Consider the following 27648-nt stretch of genomic DNA (forward strand, 5'->3'; position numbering starts at 1 on the left):
GAAGTGACGCCAGGCGTAGCGGAAGTGCCTTCAGCCGCGGTGTTGTGCTGTGGGGAAGGGAGACGGATTTGTAAACCCCGGAGCGAGGTTCTGCCTACCCGAGGCCGCTGCTGTGCGGAGACCCCGGGGGAAACCACCGTCACCATGTCTGACCAGGTACTGGCCTGGGAGCCATCCGATGGCGGTGGCCGAGGCCTTACTCCGCACGTCCGCCAGCCGCTCGGCTGGGGCCGGGGATGGAGGCGCGGGGGAGGGGAGCGCGGAATGGGGGAGGGGGCGGCCGGTGGGGACTGGGCTGGCGAGGAAGGGGAGTGGAGTAGGACCGGAGACGCCCGGGCCTGCCGCGGGCCTTCGGGAGACGCCCTGGCTCTCGCCTGGCTGGCTTATCACCCCCTGTGCCCCAGCGCCTCCGGTCGCGGCCTCAAGTCGTCTCCCTTCTTTCTCCGGGGCCGACCAGGTGCAGAGAGCCCAGCTTCCACTTTCCCGAGAGGGTCCGTGAGGAACCCGTGTGCCTGCCTCTTCAGAGGACTCATTGCAGAAGCAGGGCCCTAGGCCCCAGTTATGTAACGGGGGAGATTACCTGCCCCGGAGCCTCCGTGGCCCTGAAAAGCGGGTGGACTCCACTTTTGGGTTCTTAGTCTTTAGATAGTCTTGGAGTGGGGACGTGGGGGCGGGGGGGAGGGAGACATTGTCTGGTGTTGCTGGGAACCTAGAAAGCTCTGCCTTCCGTTCGGATTGCAGCTGGGGCCGGGCTGTCTCTGCTCTGCTCTGAGTCCTTTTCCGTGTGGGTGTGCAGAGCTGTCGCCTCTTTCTTGTACTTTCCTATTTCTTACTCGGGATTGGTTCAGTAGCTCTCCAGTTGTAAGAGAGAACTCAGAATAATCAAGAAACAAAGTAGAACAAAACTGCTAGAGCAACAGAAAGCGTTTCATCTGGGCGTTAACATGAAGATGACTGATACCTTTGAGGAAAAGGATAGGAAAACTTCGTGTCTGTAGAGCAGTTGCAGAACATTTGCAGAAAGCTTCCTGTTATAGCAGAGTGCTCCATCTGAATGTTAATATCAAGAATTTACTTGGGATTTGCACTCAATCAGGAGTGTTCGATTTTATGTGGTAAGTTTTTCTTCCTCATCCTTTTCTATTTAACCATGTTTATGGCTAGTTTTTGCTTTATAGGTTTTTTGTCTGGACTTTGTTTTGTTTGCTCAGACGACTTTGACTTTTTAAAGTATTTTTGGACCTTTTGCTTGTTTAGTGATAGTTATCTAGAAAACTGTTTCTCATTCAACCCCATAATGTACTTGAACTTTTAAAGTTAACACACTTATTCCCTTGGCTTTTAACCCAGTTCAGTTTTGTACCACTTGGTGAGAGCAAGTGAGGCTTTTGTGGATTTGTACTGTTGCGCAAAACGTACATTTATATTTTTAAGGTTAAACCATAATCTAGATTAGTTTTGGGTGGATCTTCTTACTAACAGTCTAGATTAATTCCCAAATTGGTATGGGAATGGCGTTATAACTGTCTCCCTAGATAGTTGTTTACTTGGTTACCAGGGAGGAAAGAACAGGTGTAAATGCTTAATTTTATCAGCCTTTTATTTTGATGCTCAGAAGTGGCTAGGAAGCCTGTTGAAATTTACTATAGTCTGATGAAAGAGCAGTGTACAGAAGGGATTATACAGTAAATTGTAGAATTTATTGCTCCAGTTTGAATTCCAGTCATTTAAAAGAGACTTGAAGGAAGAAATAAAGGACCTAGGACACTAACAGGTGCCTCTAGGCCAGAGGTTCTTTAGATTCTTTTCAGGGGGTCCTTGGGGCCAAAACAATTTTCACGATAATACTAAGACATTGTCTTTTCCACTGTCATTCTTTCATGAGTGTTCAGTGGAGTTTTCTAGAGATTGACATGACCTGGTATATCACAACAGATTAAAATGTATCAGTAGAAGCAGATGTGGAAATCTAGCTGCTGTTAAGCCAGACATTGAAGAGATTTGCAAAAATGCAAAACAGTGCCACTTTTCTTACTAGTTTTGTTTTGAAATATGTATTTTTTAAGATTGATGCTTCATTGCTACTTTCAAGAAATTGTGATTTATATACACAGTACCATTTAATGAGGGTAGTATCATATCCTTACCAGTGTTTCATATTGCTATTATTAAAATATTTTTCGGGACTTCCCTGGTGGTGCAGTGGTTGAGAATCTGCCTGACAGTGCAGGGGACATGGGTTCAATCCCTGGTCTGGGAAGATCCCACATGCCGCGGAGCAACTTAGCCTGTGCACCACAACTACTGAGCCTGTGCTCTAGAGCCCGCGAGCCACAACTCCTGAGCCTGTGTGCCACAACTACTGAAGCCCGCGTGCCTGGAGCCCATGCTCCACCACAATGAGAAGCCCGTGCACTGCAACCAAGAGTAAGCCCTGCTCGCCGCAACTAGAGAAAGCCCATGCACAGCAATGAAGACAAAACGCAGCCAAAAAAAAAAAAAAAGTTTTTTTCATAAATAGCAACATGAAAAATATTTTTAATAAAAATACATTATTTGCTAATATATATTGGGTTTATTATCTTAAAATGAATTAATATGTATATAAAACATTTCTCAGTTTCAGTGTCTAATACTGCAAACCTCAGTAGATATAACCAACTTCACAAAAGCTTTATGGGGTTCTAAATAATTTTTAAGAGTGTAAAAGAGTCCTGTGACCGTAAAGTATGAGCACTGTTGCTCTAGGCTGATTGACCAACGTCGTTGTTAATAATAATCGGGACCCAGTACAATTTTAGTGTTGGGATGCTAAGGATTTAAAGAGATACGAAGCTGAACTCTTACCCTGATGAGGCTTATGCGTGAGAGTAAGAATCCCAAGTTACTACTGTGCCATATCAGCAGCATGAGACTGAACCACTGTCCCCAAAAGACAATATAAACCAGGTTGTTTTAGAACGATGTATTTTCTGAGGCATCTCTCAGAAGGTTATTGTCTGTGCTAAGATATTGGAATTGAGTAATAATTTCAAGTTAAAATAGGTGGACAGGGCTTCCCTGGTGGCGCAGTGGTTGAGAGTCCGCCTGCCAATGCAGGGGACACGGGTTCGTGCCATGCCCCGGTCCAGGAAGAGCCCACATGCTGCAGAGCGGCTGGGCCTGTGAGCCGTGGCTGCTGAGCCTGCGCGTCTGGAGCCTGTGCTCCGCAATGGGAGAGGCCACAACAGTGAGAGGCCCGCGTACCGCAAAAAAAAAAAAAAAAAAGTGGACATTAAAGTCACATAAGACTTGAATTGCTGGGTTCTCCATTGACTAATGAAAAATGATTATTTTTGGAATTTGAATGAAATAATTTCTCATAATTCTAACAATGCCATCATTATCCAGTGTACCATTATTGAATAATCCTCTAATACAGGTTCTAAACCTGAGGATCATGAATCCTAAGGGCTGAAAATCCACTGAAATTGTATGGAAATTGTATGAAGTTATATTTGTGCATGTGTATTTTTTTAGGGAGAAAGGATCCATAGCTTTCATAAGGGGTACGTGATTCCTCAAAAAAGGTGAAGGACTAGCCTTTAACCAATAATAGAGACCTGATTGGGTACTCACTTTTAGCCTAATTTCACGTTGCAGCAAAACTGAGCACTTACATAGAACAAGAAGTTTAATATCAAACTGGTAAGGGTAATTTGTACAAATATTTTTCCTTCTTCCTTCCTTACATTCACATTTATAGTGTTTCTTTTTCAAATCAGAATCATGAAAGGCAGCATGGACTTCAGCTCTTCAATTCAGGTCTGTTAATTTGTAATAATTGGATAACTGATTTGCTTCAAATGCTGACTGAATCTGTTGTAGCAGTTTTACTCTGTCCGTCCCCACCTCAGAGAGAGGGCTGGCAGAGAGGGAGAGAGATAGAGATATTGATTGAATGATCTCCTTTTATCTTTAGTCAAGGATTTTGAAGCATTATGTAATTCTGGTTATCTGTTGGTACCTGACAGACTACTTCAAAACGTAATGGCTTAAAGCAAAAGTCTTGTTTTGCCCATAAATTTGCAATTTGGGCAGGGCTCTGTGGGTTGGGCTCATCACTGCTCCTTGATGTGTGGGGCCTCTGCTGGGATTACTCACATGACTGTGGGCTGTAACGGATGGGTTCTTCATATAGTCTCAAGGCCTCTGAGTGCTCTCGTCATGTATTCTCTTGAGCATGGGGACCCCAGGATATTCAGACTTATGGCAGCTCAGGGCTCACAAGAGAGTGTTCTAGAGAACCTTGGGTGGAAACCCCAAGCCTCCTAGAACCTAACTTTGGAAGTCACTTCTGCATTCTGTTGGTTAGGCAAATCACTAAGCCCAGCCCAGATTCAGGGGAAAGGCATTTATTTTTATTGAGATATATGTGACATATAACATATTAGTTTCAGGTGTACAACATAATGATTCAGTATTTGTATATATTGTGAAATGATCACCACAATAGGTCTAGTTAACATCCATCACCACAATGGTTACAAATGTTCTTTTTTTTTGTTTTTGAATTTTATTTAATTTTTTATACAGCAGGTTCTTATTAGTTATCCATTTAATACATATTAGTGTATATATATCAATCCCAATCTCCCAGTTACAAATTTTTCTTGTGATAAGAACTTTTAAGATCTACTGTCAGCAACTTTCAAATATACAATACAGTATTATTAACTATAGTCACCAAGGGAAAGGCATCTAAACTCCATTTCTTAATAGGAAGAGTAACAAAGAATTTGCAGTTATCTTTAGTCTACCACATTAATTGTATTTCTTTTGTTAGGATAACGTTATTCCCTGCAGCATTCTTTATATCTCTCTGTTGTTGATGTTTGCTGATCTTTCTGTTAGCTTGAGATAGCAGGAGAATATGATAAACTAGGTGTATATTAAAGTTCATAATTATGTATACTATTTATGTCATAGAATAAGTATAACATACTTATAAGTATGTTAAGAATAAGTATTAACATACATAGCTGCATACTGTAGCTATGACTTGAGCATCTAGCTAGTGATACATATATTAAACATTCCATGCCCCAGGAGAGGAATGATGTATTCTGTCTTCTCTCTGACAGATATATGAAGTGCTGCTAGTAAATGTTGCAAACATATTGATTATAATGAAACATTTCAAATAAAATGTTACCTGAACATTATTTAATAGTATTTTAAAAACTGAGTATGATTATTATGTTAGAGTACTCATGAGGGGGACTTCCCTGGTGGCGCAGTGGTTAAGAATCCACCTGCCAATGCAGGGGACACAGGTTTGAACCCTGGTCCGGGAAGATCCCACATGCTGTGGAGCAACTAAGCCCGTGTGCCACAACTAACGAGCCTGTGCTCTAGAGCCTGCACGCCACAACAACTGAGCCTGTGTGCTACAACTACCTGTTGCGGAACACGGGCGCCTAGAGCCCGTGCTCCGCAACAAGAGAAGCCACCACAATGAGAAGCCTGCGCTCAGCAACGAAGACCCAATGCGGCCAAAAATAAATAAATTAAATTAATTAATTTAAAAAAATGAGTACTCATGAGGGTTAGTGGAGTAGTTCAGATTTCAAAACTGTAAAGCAGTTGTCAAATATCTATTGACACTCATTAGACCCCCATACCAGTTTGAATGTTTCTATTATAGGTTATATATTTAGTGTTGTAATCATTTATTTAAGTCCCTTTCTCCATTTTACTGTTTGCTTTCCAGGGTCAGGAATCAGGGTTTTATTCACCCTTTTTTTCTGAAGTGCCTAGCAGAGTGACTGAATACTTAGTAAAAGTTTTTAAAGCAATGAGTGGTCAGATTCATTGATTTAACAAGTATTTATTGATGTTCCAGGCAGCATTCTAGGCCCTAGAATTGAAAGGTTGCCTCAGAAACGTGAAACAGCAGGTATCTTTCTCCTCCTCTTTCAATTCCCATGGTGTTTTGTTATTGAGGAAGGGTTGGTTGTCATGCAGTAGTTTTCCTTTTACGATGTGTTTGCATACCTTCTGGATCTTTAGTTCTATTAGCAATAGACCTAGTAACGTTATCTCCAAAATTGAATCATTTGCTTCTTCCAGGACATTGGGATATTATCCATTGTTATGGATAATAATAATCCTGCGCTGCTTGTGGGATCTTAGCTCAGTTCCCTGACCAGGGATTGAACCTGGGCCCAGGCAGTGAAAGCACCGAGTCCTAACCACTGGACCACCAGGGAACTCCCAATTTCTCTAAGTCATGTTTGGTATCCCATTTTGGAATGTATTAAAATTGTGTGTGTGTTTTTTTTTTGTAGATTATTCTCTGATATTCTACTTTAAAAAAGTCATGTGGGTAAGGCCACACAGATCCTATTATTGAGTACCTTAGTCTTACGGTTTAAAATTTGGAATTCCTGCAACACGACTTAAGTTTATTTAAAGATATGTTGTATTTGTTATACTTTTATATTTTGACCATTCTTTTTGCATTTGATTGCTTTTACTGAGCTATTGAGAATCTGAAGGAAAAGACCTGAAGGAAGGAAGGGTGGAGTTCTGTTTGCTGGACCTGCTGTTCTCAATAGCCAGGGTCAGATATTTTTAAAGGTTTTACTGAAGATAAATATATATATGAAAAAGTGTACATAAATGTACAGTTTGCTGAATTTTCAAAAACTGGTCACATCCATGCGGCCAGCACCCAGATTAAGAACGACTGTCCAGGGCTTCTCTGGTGGCGCAGTGGTTAAGAATCCACCTGCCAGTGCAGGGGACACGGGTTTGAGCCCTGGTCCGGGAAGATCCCACATGCTGCAGAGCAACTAAGCCCGTGCGCCACAACTGCTGAGCCTGTGCTCTAGAGCTTGCGAGCCACAACTTCTGAGCATGCGTGCCACAGCTACTGAGCCCATGTGCCACAACTACTGAAGCCTGTGCACCTAGAGCCCATGCTCCGCAGCAAGAGAAGTCACTGCAGTGAGAAGCCCGTGCACCACAACGAAGAGTAGCCTTCGCTCACTGCAACTAGAGAAAGCTTGCACGCAGCAATGAAGACCCAACTCAGCCAAAAAAGATAATAATAATAATAAAATAAGTAAATTTATTTAAAAAAAAAAGAATGTCCTGACTACCAACATAGTTTTGCCTGCTTTTATACATTATAACTTTTTATAAGTGGAATCATACAGTATGTATGTATTTCAGTGTATGGCTTCTTGTGCTCAGCATTGTTTGGAGATTTGTCTATATTATTGTGTATAGTTGTATGTTGTTAAATCCCATTGCTACATTGCATTCCATTGTATGACTATACCACAATTTACTTATCTGTTCTGTTTTTGATGCACACTGAGCTGGTTTTCTAGGAGCTGTTTTTTAATATAAGCCAAATGCTACCTATTTAGAGCACTTCCTATGTCAATTTGGATTGCTTTTGGACTAAATAACAGAAAATCTGATATATAGTAGGTTAAACAAGTTTGCAGTTTATTTTTCTAATAAAGCAAGAAATTCAGACATAAGTAGTTCAGGGATGGTAAGGCAGCTCCACCATGCCTTCATACTTCTTTCCCCTCTGTCCTTAGCAGGTGTCTTCACTCTGATGCTTGTCTCCTTGCCGGCAAGGTTACTTTGTGTCTTGTTCCAGGCAGGAGAAAGGGATGGAGCAAAGGATAAAAGTATGCCAAAAAGTATGTACCAGCAAAAAGTATGTCACCTTCTATCTGCATGGCCAGCACTGCATCATGTGGCCATAAGAGAAGATTAGAATTTTTTTTTTCTTTCTTTTTTTTGGCTGGCAAATTTAGGCTTCCCTTTGTAAGGAAGAAGGGGAAAATGGATCCTGGATAGGTAATTAACAATGTCTGCCATACCTCTAAATCTGCCTGCTAGTACTTTTGGATACAGTGAAGCCAGTTTGTTCTAGGCTTTGCATAGGTCCATAGTCTAGCTGCAGAGAGTAGGGTTTATATAACCAGCAGGATTTCCTTTTCTTTTTTTTTTAATATAAATATATATTTTAACTTTAAAACAATTATTTAGTTTTGGCTGTGTTGGGTCTTCGTTGCTGTGCATGGGCTTTCTCTAGTTGCAGCGAGCGGGGGCTACTCTTCGTTGTGTGCAGGCTTCTCATTGCGGTGGCTTCTCTTGTTGCAGAGCATGGGCTCTAGGCATGCGGGCTTCAGTAGTTGTGGCACGCGGGCTCAGGAGTTGTGGCTCACAGGCTCTAGAGTGCAGGCTCAGTAGTTGTGGTGCACGGCTTAGTTGCTTCATGGCATGTGGGATCTTCCCAGACCAGGGATTGAACCCGAGTCCCCTGCATTGGCACGCAGATTCTTAACCACTGCACCACCAGGGAAGTCCAACCAGTGGGATTTTCAATTATAATCTTTAGTTCCTGAGAAGTTGTCTTTGTTTAGTGTTTAACTGCAATTCTAGGGTTGAATGTAAATTTACGGAAGTCCCAGTGTCTTGATAGCTTGACTTAACTTCAAGTTACGGAGTTAAGTCTGGTCAGTTTTATTTCAAACGTCTAGTACTGTCTCATTAAATTTGAACATAGGCAGCATGCACTGAAGAAATTGTGTGTGTGTGTGTGTGTACTTTTAGAATTGTGGTAAATCCATTGAAGTATGAGGGAGATGACTTTATTGTAATTTGAGGGTTTGTATCTTTTTTTTTTTTTTTTTTTTGGTGTACGCGGGCCTCTCACCGCTGCGGCCTCTTCCGCTGCGGAGCACAGGCCCCGGATGCGCAGGCCCAGCGGCCATGGCTCACGGGCCCAGCCGCACCGCGGCACGTGGGATTCTCCCAGACCGGGGCATGAACCCGCGCCCCCCCACATCAGCAGGCGGACCGCCAACCACTGCGCCACCAGGGAAGCCCGAGGGTTTGTATGTTTAAATAATGGATACAGTTATTAGAATCATCCAATTTTTTTTTTTTTTTCCGGTACGTGGGCCTCTCACTGCTGTGGCCTCTCCCGTTGCGGAGCACAGGCCCCGGACGTGCAGGCCCAGGGACCATGGCTCACGGGTCCAGCCGTTCCGCGGCATGTGGGATCTTCCCGGACCGGGGCACAAACCCGCATCCCCTGCATCGGCAGGAGGACTCTCAACCACTGCGCCACCAGGGAAGCCCTAGAATCATCCAATTTAGTCCTTGTTGAGCTTTCTTCATTAGGAAATAAAATGAAATAAAACGATGTACAGTAAGAACTATGGTTAACAGAATTTTTGGGAACTTTGAATGTATTTTTAATGAAATGTTTTGTTATGGAAAAATTTAATTGAACGCATATACCCATCTCTTGGCCTATCGTATTTCATTTGCATGACGCCACTCCACTTCATAACATTATTTTGAAACCAACCCAGACATTGTGTCTTTTCATCTGCAAATATTTCAGTATGTGTCTCTAAAAGAGAAGGACTTTTTCTTTTAACAAAACCAGGATACTGTTGTCCCACCTTTAAAATTGAACAGGTTTGTTAATGTCATCAAATAAGAGTAAATGTATTCTTTATTTTTAGTTTTCCCCAGAATCCCCCCTTTCAGAAGAATGAACAATCCTTGTACAACTGGAAGGGTCATTGACAGATTGGGGTAGTTAAGTGTGGTGCTGTTTTCCTGTGATTGAATTGTCAACATACTGATTGCCATAGTGATTTTTAGCAAAGTTCTTGTTCTTTTGACTTTGAAATGGCACAGTAAAAACCTTCTGTTGAATTCTGTACATTTGTAAATGAGGATTGTTGTGTTCTCTGTCCTTTCCTGTCCAGTTCTTCTTTTCAGATCCAGCTATCTTCTATTTCTAAGCTGTTTAATTTATATCTTGGAAAGAAGAGTTGGTAGTGCCTGGTGTCTGATAAATTCCTTTTACTGTTCCAGTTACCATGATTTAATCTCTAGATGACACAGACCAGAGAATTTAGAGGTTTCCAGTTCCTGTCTTTCATCTTGTACATACGTTTACTTTTCTTTACATTACCAGTTTCTTCTGCTCTGGGGGCTGTGTAACCTTTCCAGCCAAATCAACCAGCCCTCTCTGGGATTCTCTTTTCTCTGATGACCTACTGTCCCACACCCAGTGCTGAATGCTTTCACTGTTTTGTGACTAGTGTGCCATACCATTCTGTATTGGCTGCTTTTTTACAGGGGAGAGAAGGAAAGAAGGCATACAAAAGACACTAAGATCACTGGAGACAAACTTTGGCCTTTTTTGTCCAAGATCTTCTCATTTTCCAGACTAGTTTGTCAAAGGAAAAGAACAAAAAGATAGCACATGAAAAGCTGGGTGACTGCATTAGGCAAGCATGAGGCTATTAAACAAGTGGGTGTAGATGACATTGCTCTAGTGCTTCAGAGTTGGGAAGAGATCACCAAAATGGAGTGACTAGGGAAAGTGGCAGTTTATTTTTGGAAATTTCAAATCCTAGTATTCACATGTTCTTAAGAAATTGAAGTGAATTCTCTCTTATTCCCAACTGTGAATATAAAACGCTGAAAGGATTTTGTTTGTATTGACTATTGTATAGTCAATACAGTAGAAGTATGAAGTGTTAGTAAGATTTTGTGGTATGATACAGAAAATAGTGCTGTTAGCTTAATTCAGCCAGCATTAAATAATTGCCTGGTATTTGCCTGACACTACAGAGATTATAAAGATGAAAAACTTGGACCCCCTCCTTGTAAACTTGTAGGGAAGTCAAGACATACAAAACTGTCACAGAAAATGTTAATTTAAGAAGTGTATTGAGTATCTTCAAAATATATACTAAACACTGTGCTTGACCAGAAATACAGAGGAGAGTAAGGCATGCCAATAAGGAACTCAATCTGGTGGGAGACGCAGATATGCAAACATGTTATAATAAGATTAAAGTAAGCAGTATGGGAACATTTAAGAGGGTGATGAGGGAAATCATTTTGTAGGAAGCGACGCTTGAGTGGTCTTGAAAGGCGAATAGGGTAGGAAAGGGCATACCAAGCAGAGGTGATTAACATGTACAGAGATAGTGGAGATAAGGTAGAGGGTGCCATGTTTAAGGAATTGTAGATCAGTGTGGCTGGAGCAAAAGATATTATTAGCAGAAGTAGGAGAACAAGGCTGGATTGCTACGCAGGGACCAGCCCACAGAAGACCAGTGTATGTTGGCTAAGGAGTTTGAACTTAATCCTGAAGGTTCTCGGCAGATCAGATTGCATTTTAGAGAAATGGCTCTGGCTGTAGTTGGGAAGAATTAATTGAGGGGAGCTAGACTTGGGGCATTTGTTATGCTATTGCAGTAATACTAATGAGCAACAATGAGCGCCTGAACTAAGGCAGTGGAATGGAGAGAATGAGAGTCACTAAGAGATATAATTGTCAAAATGATGAATGATTAAGTGTGAGATTTAAGAGAGGAAGAGTAGCCAAAGATGACTACTAAATTTCTGTTGTGGGCAGCTGAGTGTATGGTAACCATTTATTGTAATTGGGAATCCAGGAGGAATTGTAGTTTTTTTTGATTTTGGTTTTCAGAAAGAGGAGTTAAAGCTAACAGAGGAGTTAGAGATAATTCATTCAGTTTTGGACACTTAAATTGAGGTGCCTATGGGGACATCCAAAGTGGAGATAGATGTTCAAGCACTTGAAAAAATGAGTGAAACTCAGAAAAGTTGTCAGGTTGGTGAGGATGGTTGTGAGTCATTAGTATCTGAGAGGTAGTTGGAGTTATGGGTCACCCAGGAAGAAGAAGAAAAAGAGGATTAAAGACATGGAACCTAGAGGAGCACCAGCATTTAAGGAAGTGGTCAAGATGAGGAGACAATGGAATGTTGGAGGCCAAAGGTAGAGAGTTTTCAAGGAAGAAATAAGTATCTGTTGGTTAAAGATGAGACTTGAAATTTTCCACTGGGTTTAGCAATAAGGAGTTGAACTGGTAACCCTGGTGAGAGAAGTGTCAAGTGGAATGGTGGGATATAAACCAGAGTACAGTGGGTTGAGAGTAAAAGTGGAAACAGCAAATGCTGACTACTATCATAAGAAGTTCGAAGAAAAAGATGAGGCTGACTCCTCGAGAAGACAGTAAAGGGGGAGTGTTTTTAAATTGAGAATAAATGCCATAAAGGATATGAATAAATTGCCACTGGGAGCATTAAAGGAAAATACTAATCCCAGTTGGAAGGTTGAGGGGTGCCGTGGTTCCTGGAAGAGTTTTTTTAAATACTGGACTTCAGGTGATGTGTGGGATGGATTTTTGTGAGATGATTTCAAGAGAGATTGAGAGAGGATATGTATTACAGGTAAAGGAAGCAGGAACAGCAAAGGGCTGAAGGTGGAAGAATGTTTATAGACATGTTCAGGGAATAGCAAATAGTCCAATTTAACCAAATCCTTGGTTTTTAAAGGAAGTGGAGAGAGAAAAATGAGAATTGAGCTTGGTAATGGAGGAACTGAATGAGGTGCTGCGGAGTTTGGTTCTAGGCCTTAAAGCACCTTTTTGTTAGGGGTAGTTATACAGTCAGAGAAGCTGTGCTTTAGAAAGAGTTCTGAAGCAGTGTGGACAATGGATTGGAGAAGGGGGAAGAACTCTTTTGTTCTGAGTAGCCTCTGTAGCTACCCTGTCTAGGAAACACTGGAGCAAAATCACTCCCATTATGCTGATGTATTGCTGCTCCGGTTGCAGGGGGATGTTTTTCTCCTTGTGGTTAACTCCTATAAAGCTTCTTAACACCCCTTCTCTTAGTTAAAGAGGACTCAGGGCTTCTTTGCTCTTTGTTGCCCTTCACTGCGTGGAATAAGCTGTCCTTGTCCTCTCTAGATATGTAAAGGAAGAAGGAACTGTTAACTCTGAATATAAATTCATAGAAATGTGGTTGTGAGACTATGTTTGAAGATAGTCTTCTAGTTTTCAGGTGAAATACTGTCTCACTAAAGAAGGTTAATTTGGCCTGCTGCCATAATATGCGGTAGTCAGCAAATGTTGAAAGTACTGCAGAATGGTAAACAGGCAAGGTTTCACACTAATGAAGTCAGTTCTGTTATCTAAGCATTTCCCTGGACTCTAGCCTGTATCTTAAATTTAAAAGCTACTACTTCTAGTTTAATATATTCAATAAATTTTGAATGTTAAAGAGTTTGTTAGTTTTCACTTACTGGCATGAGATAAACAGGTAATGGCCTTGTTACTTTACTTCTGAAATACAGTATAGTTGGTTATATTCTTATCAAGCATGGATTAACAGCTTGAAATTGCTGTGAATCATAAAAAAGCATATATTTAAATAAGTGACTAATATGGTGGCCAAACTAAGGTAAAGTGCATGGGAAAGCTACTTTTTGTTGTTGTTGTTTTTTAAATTAATTAATTAATTTTTGGCTGCGTTGGGTCTTCATTGCTGCGCATGGGCTTTCTCTAGTTGTGGCGAGCGGGAACTACTCTTCGTTGTGGTGTGCAGGCTTCTCATTGCAGTGGCTTCTCTTGTTGCGGAGCATGGTCTCTAGGCGCATGGGCTTCAGTAGTTGTGGTGTGTGGGCTTCAGTAGTTGTGGCTCACGGGCTCTAGAGTGCAGGCTCAGTAGTTGTGGCGCAGGGGCTTAGTTGCTTCGTGGCATGTGGGATATTCCTGGACCAAGGATCAAACCCGTGTCCCTTGTGTTGGCAAGCGGATTCTTAACCACTGCGCCACCAGGGAAGTCCCAGGAAAGGTACTTTTATCATACCATTGACTGAAATTTACCAAGCTACGCCTTTACTAAAAATGGCTTACTTTTCTTAGATACTTCATGGCAAAGTTGTTTCAACTAGTTTATTCTAACTTCATTTTCTTTTCAATATGCCTTCATTTGAAATTATCTTATTTATTATTGTATAATTTATAAGAGGGCTATACTCTTCGGTCTTCCCATTTTGTCTCCTCTTTCCTTTTACTACTTACTCTGTTTGGGCTTTTTTCTTATTCCAGTTTAAGTCTCCTAATTTTTTTTTTCAGCCAAGCCTAATCTTTTAAAATCGGATATACTGCTTCAGATAGTCTGAAATAATAGCTGATATAAAACTGATTTGTTTTGACTCAAGACTACATTAGGCCAATGCTTTGCTATTTGATTTTCCTTTCTAAATAGACTTTGCTTATGTTAATATGATTAATTTATGTTTCTTAGTACAGTTTTGTAATTGGAGTAGTTAACTTCTCCCAGTAGGTTGTGAGAAAATAATCTTGGATTCAACATGTTTGGTTAAGGATTCATGGAGAAGAGCTTCCTATGACTAATAGGAGTTGACTGAAGATAATGGTTTCCAGGTTGTTCCTTTGTGTAGCAGCAATAGCACCGCCTGGTAATTAATTAGCAATGTGTATTACAGCCCTACCCCAGACCTACTGAATAAAAAACTGGGTATGAGGCCCAGCAGTCTTTTAACAAGTACTTTAGGTGATTCTGATGCTCAGTGAAGTTTTAGAACCATTACTATAGGATTTTTATAGTAAAAGAGACTTCTTTCTTGATTTTTAGTGATCTTTAGAACCGGTGTTTGAGAGAGTAATTGACTTAGGACCTTTTTTGCTTAATTGGCTGGCAGAGCAAAGAAATGCTTGCTGTATTTTCAGGGGCAAGTTTCGTACCGTAAGTCAAAGTAATGGGTGAATAATTAAAATAGCATATAGGAACTTTTATCTTTATATGTACTTTTCTTTCAGGAGGCAAAACCTTCAACTGAGGACTTGGGGGATAAGAAGGAAGGAGAATATATTAAACTCAAAGTCATCGGACAGGTGAGTTTCATTATTTTTCTCCTTTGACCCCGGAATGTGTGAATGATTTCTGACACACAGAGAAAATGATTTAACTACGGCAAGTTATTTAAAAATGGCGATTCATTTACTACATATGCATCTGTTGGAGGCAGAAGAGGGTGATATTGTTTTCTTAATTGCTCTGCTAGGCAGATATAGATCACCTTAATTTCTTCTAATAAAACTTTTTTCTTGGTTAGCATGCTTCGGTGGCAAATATAGCCACTTCTCTTGAGTGATAATGCTAGGGCCCTTAAACCAAAGGGCCTCTCAGGCCTTTTCTTGACCCCTTTCTCTTTCTTGGCACCTTATTTCTACAGACTCTGGCCTGTATCTTATTGACTCTTTTTGAGATGTTAACAGATAAAGTTTAGCTGAAAATTATTGGAGGAATGCATCTTCATAGTTTTTTTTTTAAGGGACAAAAGAAAGAACTAGTAGACACTCACCATGGAAGCATGAGAGTACCATTTCCCCACATTCTCTGAAACATGGGATATTAGCAGTCTTTCAATTTTGGGCCAGTGTAATAGCTAGACATTTTATTTTGCATTTCTCTGATTATCAATGAGGTATAATTTTTTTGCCTATTACATTTATATTAATTGTGTGTTCATATCCTTTTCCTATTTTCTGTGATCATCTTATTTTGAAAATTTTTATTAAGATATAATTCAGATACCATAAATTCATCATTTAAAATGTATAATTTAGGTGCTTTAGTATATTCACAAGGCTGTGCAACCATTACCATTATTTGATTCCAGAACATTTTCATCACCCCAAAAAAGACACGTTGTATTCATTAGCATAATTCCCCATCTTCCTTTCCCCCCAGCCTCTAGTAACCGCTAATCAACTTTACTTTCTGCGTTTATGGATTTGCCTATTTTGGACATTTCATGTAAATGGAATTACATGATTTGTGACCTTTTTGTGTCTGGCTTCTTTTATTTAGCATAATATTTTCAAGGTTCATTCAAATTGTAGCATGTTTCAGTATTCCACTCCTTTTTATGGCTGAATAACATTTCATTGTATGATATACCGAGTTTGTTATCCATTCATCAGTTAATGGACGTTTGGGTTGTTTTCATATTTTGGCTGTTATGAATAATATTGCTATTAACATTCATTGTAAGTTTTGTGTGGATAGTTTTCAGTTCTCTGTATATCTAGGAGTGGAATTGTTGTGTCTAATATAGTAGTAACTTTTTTAAACTTTTTGAGGAGCTTCCAAACTGTTTTTAGTGGTGGCCGCACCATTTTACATTCCCACCGACAATGTATGAAGGTTTGTTATTTAACATTCTAGTTAATATTTGCTGTTGTCTTTTTTTTATAGTCATCCTAGCGAGTGTGAAGTGGTGTCCTGTGTTTTTGATTTGCATTTCCCTGATGGTTAATGATGAGTATCTTTTCCTGTTCTTATTGCCCATTTGTACATCTTCTTTGGAGAAATGTCTGTTCCAATCTTTTGTCCATTTTTAGATTGGATTACTTGTCTTTATTTTTGAGTTGTAATAACTCGTCATATATATTTAAGATATTAGATCCTTATCAGATAGATGGTTTGCAAATGTTTTCTCCCATCTTTGGGTTGTCTTTTCACTTTCTGGGTTGTGTCCTTTGCAGAAACAGTTTTTAATTTCGATGAATTGAATTTATTTTTTCTTTTGTTACTATGATTTTAGTGTCATATCTAAGAAACTATTACCCAATCCAGGGTCGCAAAAATTTATACCTATAGAGTCTTCTAAGGTTTTTATGGTTTTAGCTCTTACATTAAGTTTTTGATCATTTTGAGTACTTTATGAATGATTTTTGTATGAGTTTGAAGAAGAGTCTAACTTCTTTCTTTTGCATGTGGCTATTTGTCCCAGACCATTGATTGAAAAGTCTGTCCTTTTCGCATTGAATTGCTTGACATCTTTGTCAAAATCAATTGACCATAGATATATATGGGTTTACTTCTGGGCTGTCAATTTTATTCCACTGATTTACAGGCATACCTCAGAGACATGCGGGTTTGGTTCCAAACCACTGCAATAAAGTGGATCACATGGATTTTTTGTTTCCCAGTGCATATGAAAGTTATGTTTACACTATAATGTAGTTTAAGTGTGCAATAGCAGTTTGTTTAAAAAAACCAATGTACATACCTTAGTTTAAAAACGCTTTATTGCTGAAAAGTGCTAAGCATCATCTGAGCCCTTTTTTTGCAGGGGTAGGGTTTGAAATATTTAGAGAATTACCAAAATGTGACACAGAGACCCGAAATGAGCAAATGCTATTGGAAAAATGGTGCCAGTAGACCTGCTCAACTCAGGTTTGTCACAGAGCTTCAGTTCGTAAAAAAAACATAGTATCTGCAAAATGCAATAAAGCAGAGTGCAATAAAATGAGGTACGCCTGTGTATGTTTGTCCTATGCCATGGATTACCTTTTTAACAATTACTGATTTGTAGGAGTGCTTTATATTTTCTTGATTTTTCTTGTCTGTTATATATGTTGTGAATATTTTCTTCAGGGTCTCTTAACTTTTGTGGTGCTTTTTACTGTATAGATGGTTTGTTTTTATTAAGTCATATTTATCAATCTCCTTTTTTTTTTTTTTTTTTTTAAGTGGTTTCTGAGTTAAAATCTTGCTTTAAAATAAGGATTTCCCAGTGTCAAGATTAGGGAAAAAGTCTCCCTAAGAAGAACAGAAAATATTAAAAAAATTTTTTAATGTTAGCTCTTTAATTCATCTGGAACTGATTTTAGCTTATGGTGTGAGGTATTGCTCTAGAAATTTAGTCTGTTTGCGAACTTATACATAGGACAAGAATTTGTATTTATTTATTTATTATAAATTAAAAAGAAAATTTGTCCACACCTCACAGCATACGGGATCTCAGTTCCCTGACCAGGGGTTGAACCCAGCCCCTGCAGTGAAAGCACTGAGTCCTAACCACTAGACTGCTAGGGAATTCCCTGTTTTTTTTTAAAGATAATTATAGTTACAGGGCTTCCCTGGTGGTGCAGTGGATAAGAATTCGCCTGCCAATCCAGGGGACATGGGTTCAAGCCCTGGTCCAGGAAGATCCCACATGCCGCAGAGCAACTAAGCCCGTGTGCCACAACTACTGAGCCTGTGCTCTAGAGCCCACAAGCCACAACTACTGAGCCTACGTGTCACAACTACTGAAGCCCGTGCGCCTAGAGCCCGTGCTCCACAGCAAAGAGAAGCCACCGCGATGAGAAGCCCGTGCACGGCAAAGAAGAATAGCCCCCGCTCGCCGCAACTAGAGGAAGCCCGCGCGTAGCAATAAAGACCCAACACAGTCAAAAATAAACAAACAAATAAATAATTAATTTAAAAAAATTATAGTTACAAACAAAACATGCAACTTCCACTAACACGTATTTGTGAATGTGATATGTAATCATTAGGATTGGCTTTGAAATTTTTACAGTATGCAAGCGCCAGTATTTTTTTCTGATGGTTGCCTGGTAGTTTACTTGACAGTCTGGGTAGAAAAAAATTATCTGTGATCCCGTATATCAATTTGACTGACTCATTTTACTCATGCAAGAGAAGCCAGACTCTGTGTGGTGACTTTTTATGGCAGGAGTAAGTGTCTGTTATTTTGTGGTCTACGTCCCTTTTGTAGGTTTTACCGTCTTCAGTGACACTTCAGTTGTGGGGGTACTTTTTGTTTTGAGTTGCCTTTGGGAGTTTGTGACAGTTCACATTTTCATTTTGAAAACAGAATAGGCATGCAGTTCTGAAGGAGTGCATTCTTTCACATGCATACTTTTACTTACGCTGCTAATTATAAAACCTCAAACAGATTATGTTCGTTTTATTAAATTTATTTTGAAATGGGTATATAGCGACTTTGAGGATGATTAGAGTATTTTAATAAACCTGTTAGGAATGCTAAAAAGAATATTTTGGTGGGAAAATATAGGAGACAAGGTATACATTTCTATTTGTAGTATATGTGTAATTAAATAATTTGTTTCAAGCAAAGCAAATAGCTTACACAGAGAGTGACTTTTTTCCCTCATATCTCCGTAGGATAGCAGTGAGATTCACTTCAAAGTGAAAATGACAACACATCTCAAGAAACTCAAAGAATCATACTGTCAAAGACAGGTTTGTATGTTATAATATTAAATTCAGTGCTTTATATATCATTAATTTTTCTTTCTTGTCAAAAGAAAAGTAATCCTTTGGGACCTCTCTGGTGGTCTAATGGTTAGGACTTTGCAAGAAGAAAGAGATCATCTATGTGTTAGGATAAGTAAAACAATAAATATTTGTTTCTGTTTTGGTTTTTTTTTGGCCACTCTGCGTGGACTGTGGAATCCTAGTTCTCCGACCAGGGATTGAACCTGTGTCCTTGGCAGTGAAAGCACAGAGTCCTAACCACTGGACTGCCAGGGAATTCCCTGTTTCTGTTTTTGATATTAATTGTTATGCTCAGTAAAGTCTTTTAATTGGGGCTCAACTAGCTCACATTTGTTATAATGATGGGAGCTACAATTGGAAACGAACATATTAAGTGCAGTATGCTAGTAGGTACTTGGATACATTGTCAATTACTGTTGACAACAACTCTGAAGAAAATTATATGGTCTTTTTACCTCATCTGTAAATGCGAGAGTTGATTATCGAGAAAAAGCAGTGCAAAAGTGAAAACTAAACTGATCCAGAATTGAAGGTGCTAGGTTTGGGGAGATAATATAACATCAAGTTAGTATAATTTCTAGCTTTCTTTTTTATGCTTCAGAGTCTACAGTCTTTAGAAGTTTCTATACTCAGTTCACAGAGGCTTGATAATTTTTTTCTTATATTTGCTGATATACGAGGAATGGGACACTCAGTATATCTGAAGTATGGAATACTTACCCAATAGAGAGAGATTGAATCATCTTTCCATTTTGATTTTATAGACTGGTTTCTATAGAAACTTTTTTGACTTCAACATAAGATATTTCTTTTTTGAAAGATCCTATAGTTAAAATCAAAGAATATTCCACTCTTGTCAGTCATGTTTATTCTTTTTTTTTTTTTTTGCGGTAAGCAGGCCTCTCACTGTTGTGGCCTCTCCTGTTGTGGAGCACAGGCTCCAGACGTGCAGGCCCAGTGGCCATGGCTCACGGACCTAGCCGCTCCGCGGCATGTGGGATCTTCCCGGACCAGGGCACGAACCCGTGTCCCCTGCATTGGCAGGCAGACTCTCAACCACTGCGCCACCAGGGAAGCCCAGTCATGTTTATTTTTAACATAACCCTGGAAATAATTTTTATTTATTTATTTATGGCTGCTTTGGGTCTTCGATGCTGCCTGTGGGCTTTCTCTAGTTGTGGCGAGCAGGGGCTACTCTTCGTTGCGGTGTGCAGGCTTCTCTGCAGTGGCTTCTCTTGTTGTGGAGCACAGGCTCTAGGCTTGCAGGCTTCAGTAGTTGTGGCTCGTGGGCTCTGGAGTGCAGGCTCAGTAGTTGTGGCGCACGGGCTTAGTTGTTCCACATCATGTGTGATCTTCCCGGACCAGGGATTGAACCTGTGTCCTCTGCGTTGGCAGGTGGATTCTTAACCACTGCGCCACCAGGGAAGTCCCAACCCTTGAAATAATTTAAAACCAGGGAATTTCCTGGCAGTCCAGTGGTTACGACTTGGCTCTTTCACTGCTCCCAGGTTCAATCTCTGGTCGGGGAACTAAGATCCCGGAAGTGTGGCCAAAAAAACACAAAAAATAGTTTAAAACCAAATACAGGATAAGTTTGCAAGGTCTCATATATTTAAGTATAGTACATATTGGAAGATAGTTTGAATTTTTTTGGATGTTTTTGGGATAGTATTGTATTGAAACAGTGAAAATCTTAACACATTAGTTATTGAGCAGAACTTTCTAATACTTTTGGACTAAATGATTCTGATTTGTACTTATTAGTGAAGTTATTTCTCTTTAAATGAGCCATCTATTCTCTTTTAGCTATTTTTGTGGAATAAGTGATTAGAAAAATATATTTTAATACCTTTTGTGGTATTTATAGTGCTGTAAATGGCATCACAGGTTTACTGTAGTTTATCTGGCTTGCTCCTGTGCTTTACCGAATTTCTATGATTTAATCTGTTTAAAAACCAATTTTGCTTGTACAGTTGGAAGCTAGTGAGGCTGCTCATCCAATATCTGACTTTATGTTAGCCTACAGATTTGAGAGGAAACTATATAGAATAGTGGTTAAGAATGCACAGGCTTAGGAGCAGATTTAGCCTTCAGTTCTTGGCTAGCTTGTGTGCCTTCTCCATACCTTAGATTCCCTAGTTGTGAAATGAAGATAACGTGATAATACCTACCTTCCAGGGCTGTTGTGATGAAAATTTATGATTATGTTTATAAAATACTTGGTACAGGGAGTGCCTAGCAAATAGTTGGTACTCAGTAAATGATAATTATGATAGAATTAGCTCTCTAGTTTTATTATGTTCTACATCTTCTGTTGAAACTTTCATATTTGCTTTTTGTGCATCAAAGTACCTGTTATCTCTTCTAAGATTTGTATATTTGTATGTTTTCTACCTTTTTAGGGAGTTCCCATGAATTCACTCAGGTTTCTCTTTGAAGGTCAGAGAATTGCTGATAATCACACTCCAAAAGAAGTGAGTATAATTTCTTCTCTGATTCAAGGCATATTTTTAATTCTGCATTGAATGATTTGGTTCACTGGTACCATTAAACTGTCCTTTTCTTGAATATCCTCTGATTTAACTGTTATATCATTTGTCAAAGAGAAAAATAATCTTTTGAGTTGAACTTCCCTTGTATTGCCTTCAAAAAGTGCCTGTAAAAAGAGAGGTGGAAAGTAGAAAATGAGTACTGAACTTGTCATAAGGCACATACTACGTCTTTTTGAGGATGGACAGATGGTCCTCAAATTTGGCAGATTTCTGGTACATTTTCATGGTGATGGTGACCTTCACAGTTCAATTTTGACTTTTGACCCATTTTGAGAACTTAATATAGAAGCTTAGTGTATATTAATATAGTTGGCTCTATCATCTTGGTTTACATTTTTTAATGCTTCTGTGCCTTTATTTGTTTTATTGTATGTATGGACTGTTTTCTCTGTTTATATATTCCACCCTCTCTATTCCCATCCCCACTGCCACCCCCCAGGCATCTGAAAGTAATAAAGTGCGAGAGAGAATGTGTGTATTTATATTTACACAGATTCCCCCCTCCAAATACAAAATAACATTTTTGATATTTCTGATAGTGGGAACAGCGTATGGTTATTATTTGTTTTTTGGTTTAAAAACATTTCAAACTTACAGAATTATGAGACTAGTATAATATTCTCCTTTATAACCTTTTTCCTAGATGCACCAGTTATTAACATTGTGCTATGTTTGCTTTTTTGTTCTCTCTGTATATACAGATTATCATTATTGGTGGGCCATTTGATATTGGCCCTTTATCCCTAAATATTTAAGTGTTGTTGTCCTAAGAGCCACAGTTAAATTATCTAATTTAAGTGATTTAACCTTGATACAATACTGTAATTGAATATACAATCAAAATAGTCTGATTTTACCATCTGTCTCAGTAAGGTCCTTTATAGCTCCCTCCCTTTTGTTTTTTTTTTTTAACTTGACCTGGGATCTCATCCAGGATATGCATTCTAACTAGTTACCATGCCTCTTAGCTTTAATGTGGAACAGTTACTCAGTCTTCGTTTTTCATTACACTGACAGTTTTTAAAAGAATTCAGGCCAGCTATATTTTAGAATGTCCTTCAATTTGGGTTTGTCTGTTGTTTCCTCATGATTAGATTCAGTTTTGCATTTTTGGTAGGAGTAGCACAGAGTGAAGCTGTGAAATTCCGAGTGCGTCGTATCAGGAGTTAGATGATGTCCATTTGTCCTGCTATGGGTAATATTAACTTTGGTCATGTAGTTAAGATGGTAACTGCCAGATTTCTTATCCATTGTAAAGTTATCATTTTCTTTTGTAATTAATAAGTAATTTGTGGGGAGATACTTTGAAACTCTGTGAATAATGACATTCTTTAGATATTGGCCAGTGGGGACCCCTTCAATTTGGCGTCTTTCCTTTTTGACACCTCTCCATCTCTTTAGAAAGTTTTTATTTTGAAATAATTTTCAATTTACAGAAAAGTTGCAAGAATAGTCCGAAAAACTGTACTCTTTTCCACTTAGATTCACCAGTTTTTAACATTTTGCTACCTATGCTTTATTATTCCCCTCCCCCCCATATATAATATATGCGTGTGTATATATATGTATATATCATCCAAACCACTTGGGAGTGGGTTGCATACACCATGCCATTTACTAAATATTTTAGTGTGTATTTCTTAAGAATAAGTATATTCTTTTACATAACCACAGTACTGTTAATAAAATTCAGGACACTTAACACTGTTAGAAAACTTTAGTCTTCAACCTAATTTTGTCATCTGTCCCAATTATGCCTTTTATAATAAATTTTCTCCCTCGTCACAGGATCCAGTTCAGTATCAACATATTTTATTTAGGGGTCTCTTTAATTATCTTTAATTTGGAACAGTTCTTCAGCCTGTCTTTGTCTTCATGACATTTACATTTTTGAAGAATACAAACCAGGTATTTTCTAAAAAGTCTCTCAATTTGGGCTGTTCTGTTTCCTCATGACTAGAGTCGGATTATGTATTTTGGGCTGGAATACTACATAAATAGTGATGTGTCTTTCTCAGGGTGTAATATCTGGAGTATCTGAAGTCCCTTATCATTGAGTTTAACAGTTGTCTTTTTCCTTTACTGTGTAGTTACTATTTTTCCTGTTTTAATTGAGTAATTTGTGGGCACATACTTTGAAACTATGTGACTATCCTTTTTCTCATCAAACTTTTCCCTGTAGGTTTAGTATCTACGCACTTTCTTAAGTACTTCCTTACTGTCTGACACAAGATATTCCAAACTCATGTTGTATTTTCCCTGTCCTAGCTTGGCATAATCTCTGCAACACAGAAGATACTTAATACATTTTAGCGACACCTCCCTCACTATCATTAAGAGATTTATCTTCTTAGAAGAATAATAATGGGGCAGTGGGAGAGAGTAGGTATTTAGGGAGTGACCTCTTTGTACTGTTGTTTACTCATCTCTGCTAGCGTATTACTTTTTTAAAAAAAATTATTTATTTTTGGCTGTGTTGGGTCTTCGCGGTCTTTAGTTGCGGCGAGCGGGGGGCTACTCTTCGTTGCGGTGCATGGGTTTCTCATTGTGGTGGCTTATCTTTGTTGTGGAGCATGGGCTCTAGGCATCCAGGCTTCAGTAGTTGTGGCACGCAGGCTCAGTAGTTGTGGCTTGCGGGCTCTAGAGCACAGGTGCAGTAGTTGTGGCGCACGGGCTTAGTTGCTCTGCAGCATGTGGGATCTTCCTGGACCAGGGATTGAACCCATGTCCCCTGCATTGGCAGGCAGATTCTTAACCCCTGTGCCACCAGGGAAGTCCCTCTGCTAATGTACTCCTTAAAGCTGATGGCTTCATATTCTCCATAGTTTGAGGACATGTGCTGCCTTCCTGATTTAAAGGTTCCTTGTAATGTTTGGAATTTTAGTCCTTGCAGTATTTACCAGGCTATATGTGCAATTAAAATTAAATTTTAATAGCCTCTTTAATTACTAATTATTTTAATACTCATATGTCTATCACAATCAAGATACCCATAATACTAGAGCCAATTAATCACTTTAAAAAAAATTTCTAAATCCACTTAAGTCTATGTTTTATTTTTAGATTTCTTAGCATATTTTAAATTTTTTTTTTTTTTTTTTTGCGGTACACAGGCCTCTTACCGTTGTGGCCTCTCCTGTTGTGGAGCACAGGCTCCAGACGCGCAGGCTCAGTGGCCATGGTTCACGGCCGCAGCCGCTCCGCGGCATGTGGGATCTTCCCGGACCGGCGCACGAACCCGTGTCCCCTGCATCGGCAGGCGGACTCTCAACCACTGCGCCACCAGGGAAGCCCCCTTAGCATATTTTAATTTTCACATTTTGTAATTCAGCACAAAATTGTCACCTATAAAATACTGATCTTGGACTTTCCTTTGAAATGTTATTTTTAATTTCTTTTGTGATCCACTATAGTTCATTGGAAACAGTGATAGTTTTTGTTTTCAGTCTGCCTATTAACAGTGCTCCTTAACTCTGTCTGCACATCAGAATCAACAGATTTACAGTCCTTTACAAGCCTCACTGAGTGTAACACCTGGGTTTCTATGCCACACCAAGCCCCCTTATGTACTCTTTTATTTTTTAAATAAAGAATACTTGTGTTAAAAATAAATAAAAGTATTAGAAAACCAAACTACCAAAGTATATAAAATGGAAAATACACTTTAGATATCTCTTCATTCCCATTTCTCAGAGGCAACCATTATTAATGTCTTTTAGAAAAAAATTCCAGAATATTTCAATGCATATAAAGCACATTAAAAAAAAGAACTTAATTGCTTATACTTGCTTAATGTTCTGTATAAGGCATTTTAAAGGGTCTTTTTTCTTCTTCTTTTCCTTTCCTTTTCTGTAAGAGTTGAGAAGGACTGGTCTGAAAAATCTAGCTTATACAATTGGAGGTGTCAAATAAGAGTAGAAGTATAGTAAGTTTTCTTCATTGAGTGGTTACTATCAAAGAAAATAATAGTTATATGCCAGAAGGAATTGTAGATGACAGAGCAAACCACTTAGAAATGAATCCTTAGGCAGTATTTTTCTAACTAAAACCACATATATTTCAAAGTGAGAGCAGGTTTTTTGAAAGAGATTCTATCAAGTAATTACATCTAGAAGTAAAATGCGTTTTAGAAAATATGCCATCAAACTATTATTTAAACTATTATATACATGTTTGATTAGATTTAAAACTCCCTTAAGGTACTTTTCAGAAACACTTAAATTTTATATGGTTAATAAACTGGGACGTGAAGTTGGCTCAGCAAAATAACATGAATGACTACATAGACATAGTATCAGAGGAAAAGATATACCTCTCTGTTCTTTAAAACTTGGTTGTTTTGGGCTTTCCTGGTGGCGCAGTGTTTGTTTGTTTGTTTTGTTTTGTTTTGGCTGTGCCATGCAGCATATGGGATCTTAGCTCCCTGACCAGGGATTGAACCCATGCCCCTTCATTGGAAGCACAGTCTTAACCACTGGACCATCAGGGAAGTCCCCCTCTCTGTTCTTTAGATTAAAGGAAACAGTATTCTTTTTTCTTTTTTTTTTTTTTTAATAAATTCATTTATTTATTTACGCCTGCATTGGGTCTTCGTTGCCGTGTGTGGGCTTTCTCTAGTTGGCGAGTGGGTTTGTTGCGGTGCACGGGCTTCTCACTGCGGTGGCTTTTCTTGTTGCGGAGCATGGGCTCTAGGCGTGCGGGCTTCAGTAGTTGTGGTGCGTGGCCTCAGTAGTTGTGGCTCACGGCCTCTAGAGCACAGGCTCAGTAGTCATGGTGCATGGGCTTAGTTGCTCCGCGGCATGTGGGATTTTCCCAGACCAGGGCTCAAGACCTGTGTCCCCTGCATTGGCAGGCGGATTCTTAACCACTGCACCACCAGGGAAGCCCAGAAACAGTATTCTTAATTTTAGAACAGGATAACTATGGATTACTTTTGTATCTTTTTGCACTTTAAAACAGTGGCCACATAATTGCAGCCAATTAAAAAAAATAGTACTTTTATATTGTACTACTAACACTTTTCTTTTCTCTTACAGTTGGGAATGGAGGAAGAAGATGTGATTGAAGTTTATCAGGAACAAACAGGGGGTCGTTCAACAATTTAGATATTTTTATTTTTTCTTTTCCCTTAATCCTTTTTTATTTTTAAAAATAGTTCTTTTGTAATGTGGTGTTCAAAACAGAATTGAAAACTGGCACCCCATCTCTTTAGAACATCTGGTAATTTGAATTCTAGTGCCCATTATTCATTATTGTTTGTTTTCATTGTGCTGATTTTTGGTGATCAAACCTCAGCCCCATTCATATCGCCCTCTCCTTTTTAAAAATTATGTGTGTGCACAGAGAGGCTGCCTTTTCCAGGACTGTGCATTTACAGGCTTGTGATAAATAAGATTGACTAATGCGAGTGTTCATAATGACTTTCCAATTGGCCCTGAAGTTCTAGCATGTGATTGCTTCACTCCTGGACTGTGACTTTCAGTGGGAGATGGAAGTTTTTCAGAGAACTGAACTGTGGAAAAATGACCTTTCCTTAACTTGAAGCTACTTTTAAAATCTGAGTGTCTGGACCAAAAGAAGAGGAATATCAGGTTGGAGTCAAGGTGACAGAGGTGGTGAAAATAATGACTAACTCCAAAGATGGCTTCACTGAAGAGAAAGCATTTTAAGATGAAAGAAAAATCTTGTCAGAAGATCCCAGAAAAGTTCTAATTTTCATTAGCAGTTAAAGTTATTCATGCAGAAGTGTATACAGCAGAACGCTGTTCTTTTTGACTTTATTTGTACTTTTTGGCCTGGGATATGGGTTTTAAATGGACATTGTCTGTACCAGCTTCATTAAAATAAACAAAATATTTGTAAAAACCGTACCAATGTTCATTTTTTTTCATTTTATTTTTAATTGTACAGAAGGAAAAAAGAAAATGCTTAAAACATAAGGTTTTCTTGCATAATACTGGAAATTATTGTTTGTACATGGTACACATGTTTTCTTTAGTACTGTGCAGTGATGACGATCATGACTTTGAAGCCCTGAAAGTTACTGAAGTGCCTTCTGAATTAAGGATTTAATTAAGGCCACAATACCTTTTTAAATACCCAGTGTTGTTTTTTTTAAAAACTT

At 39.0% G+C, this 27648-nt stretch overlaps 1 protein-coding gene across 1 annotated transcript; it reads left to right on the top strand.

Moving 5' to 3' along the window:
• SUMO1 (small ubiquitin like modifier 1) lies at positions 1 to 27394 on the top strand. Its single transcript, XM_029225675.1, has 5 exons — positions 1 to 156; positions 14697 to 14771; positions 18859 to 18936; positions 21375 to 21446; positions 26561 to 27394. The coding sequence occupies exons 1-5, from the start codon at positions 145 to 147 to the stop codon at positions 26627 to 26629; spliced, it is 306 nt and encodes a 101-aa protein (XP_029081508.1). The 5' UTR covers positions 1 to 144; the 3' UTR covers positions 26630 to 27394.
• Positions 27395 to 27648: the final 254 nt, after the last annotated feature.

The sequence above is a fragment of the Monodon monoceros genome, unplaced genomic scaffold, assembly GCF_005190385.1.
Source record: "Monodon monoceros isolate NGI ecotype Baffin Bay Population unplaced genomic scaffold, NGI_Narwhal_1 Super_Scaffold_16, whole genome shotgun sequence".
NCBI classification, from domain to species: Eukaryota; Metazoa; Chordata; class Mammalia; order Artiodactyla; family Monodontidae; genus Monodon; species Monodon monoceros.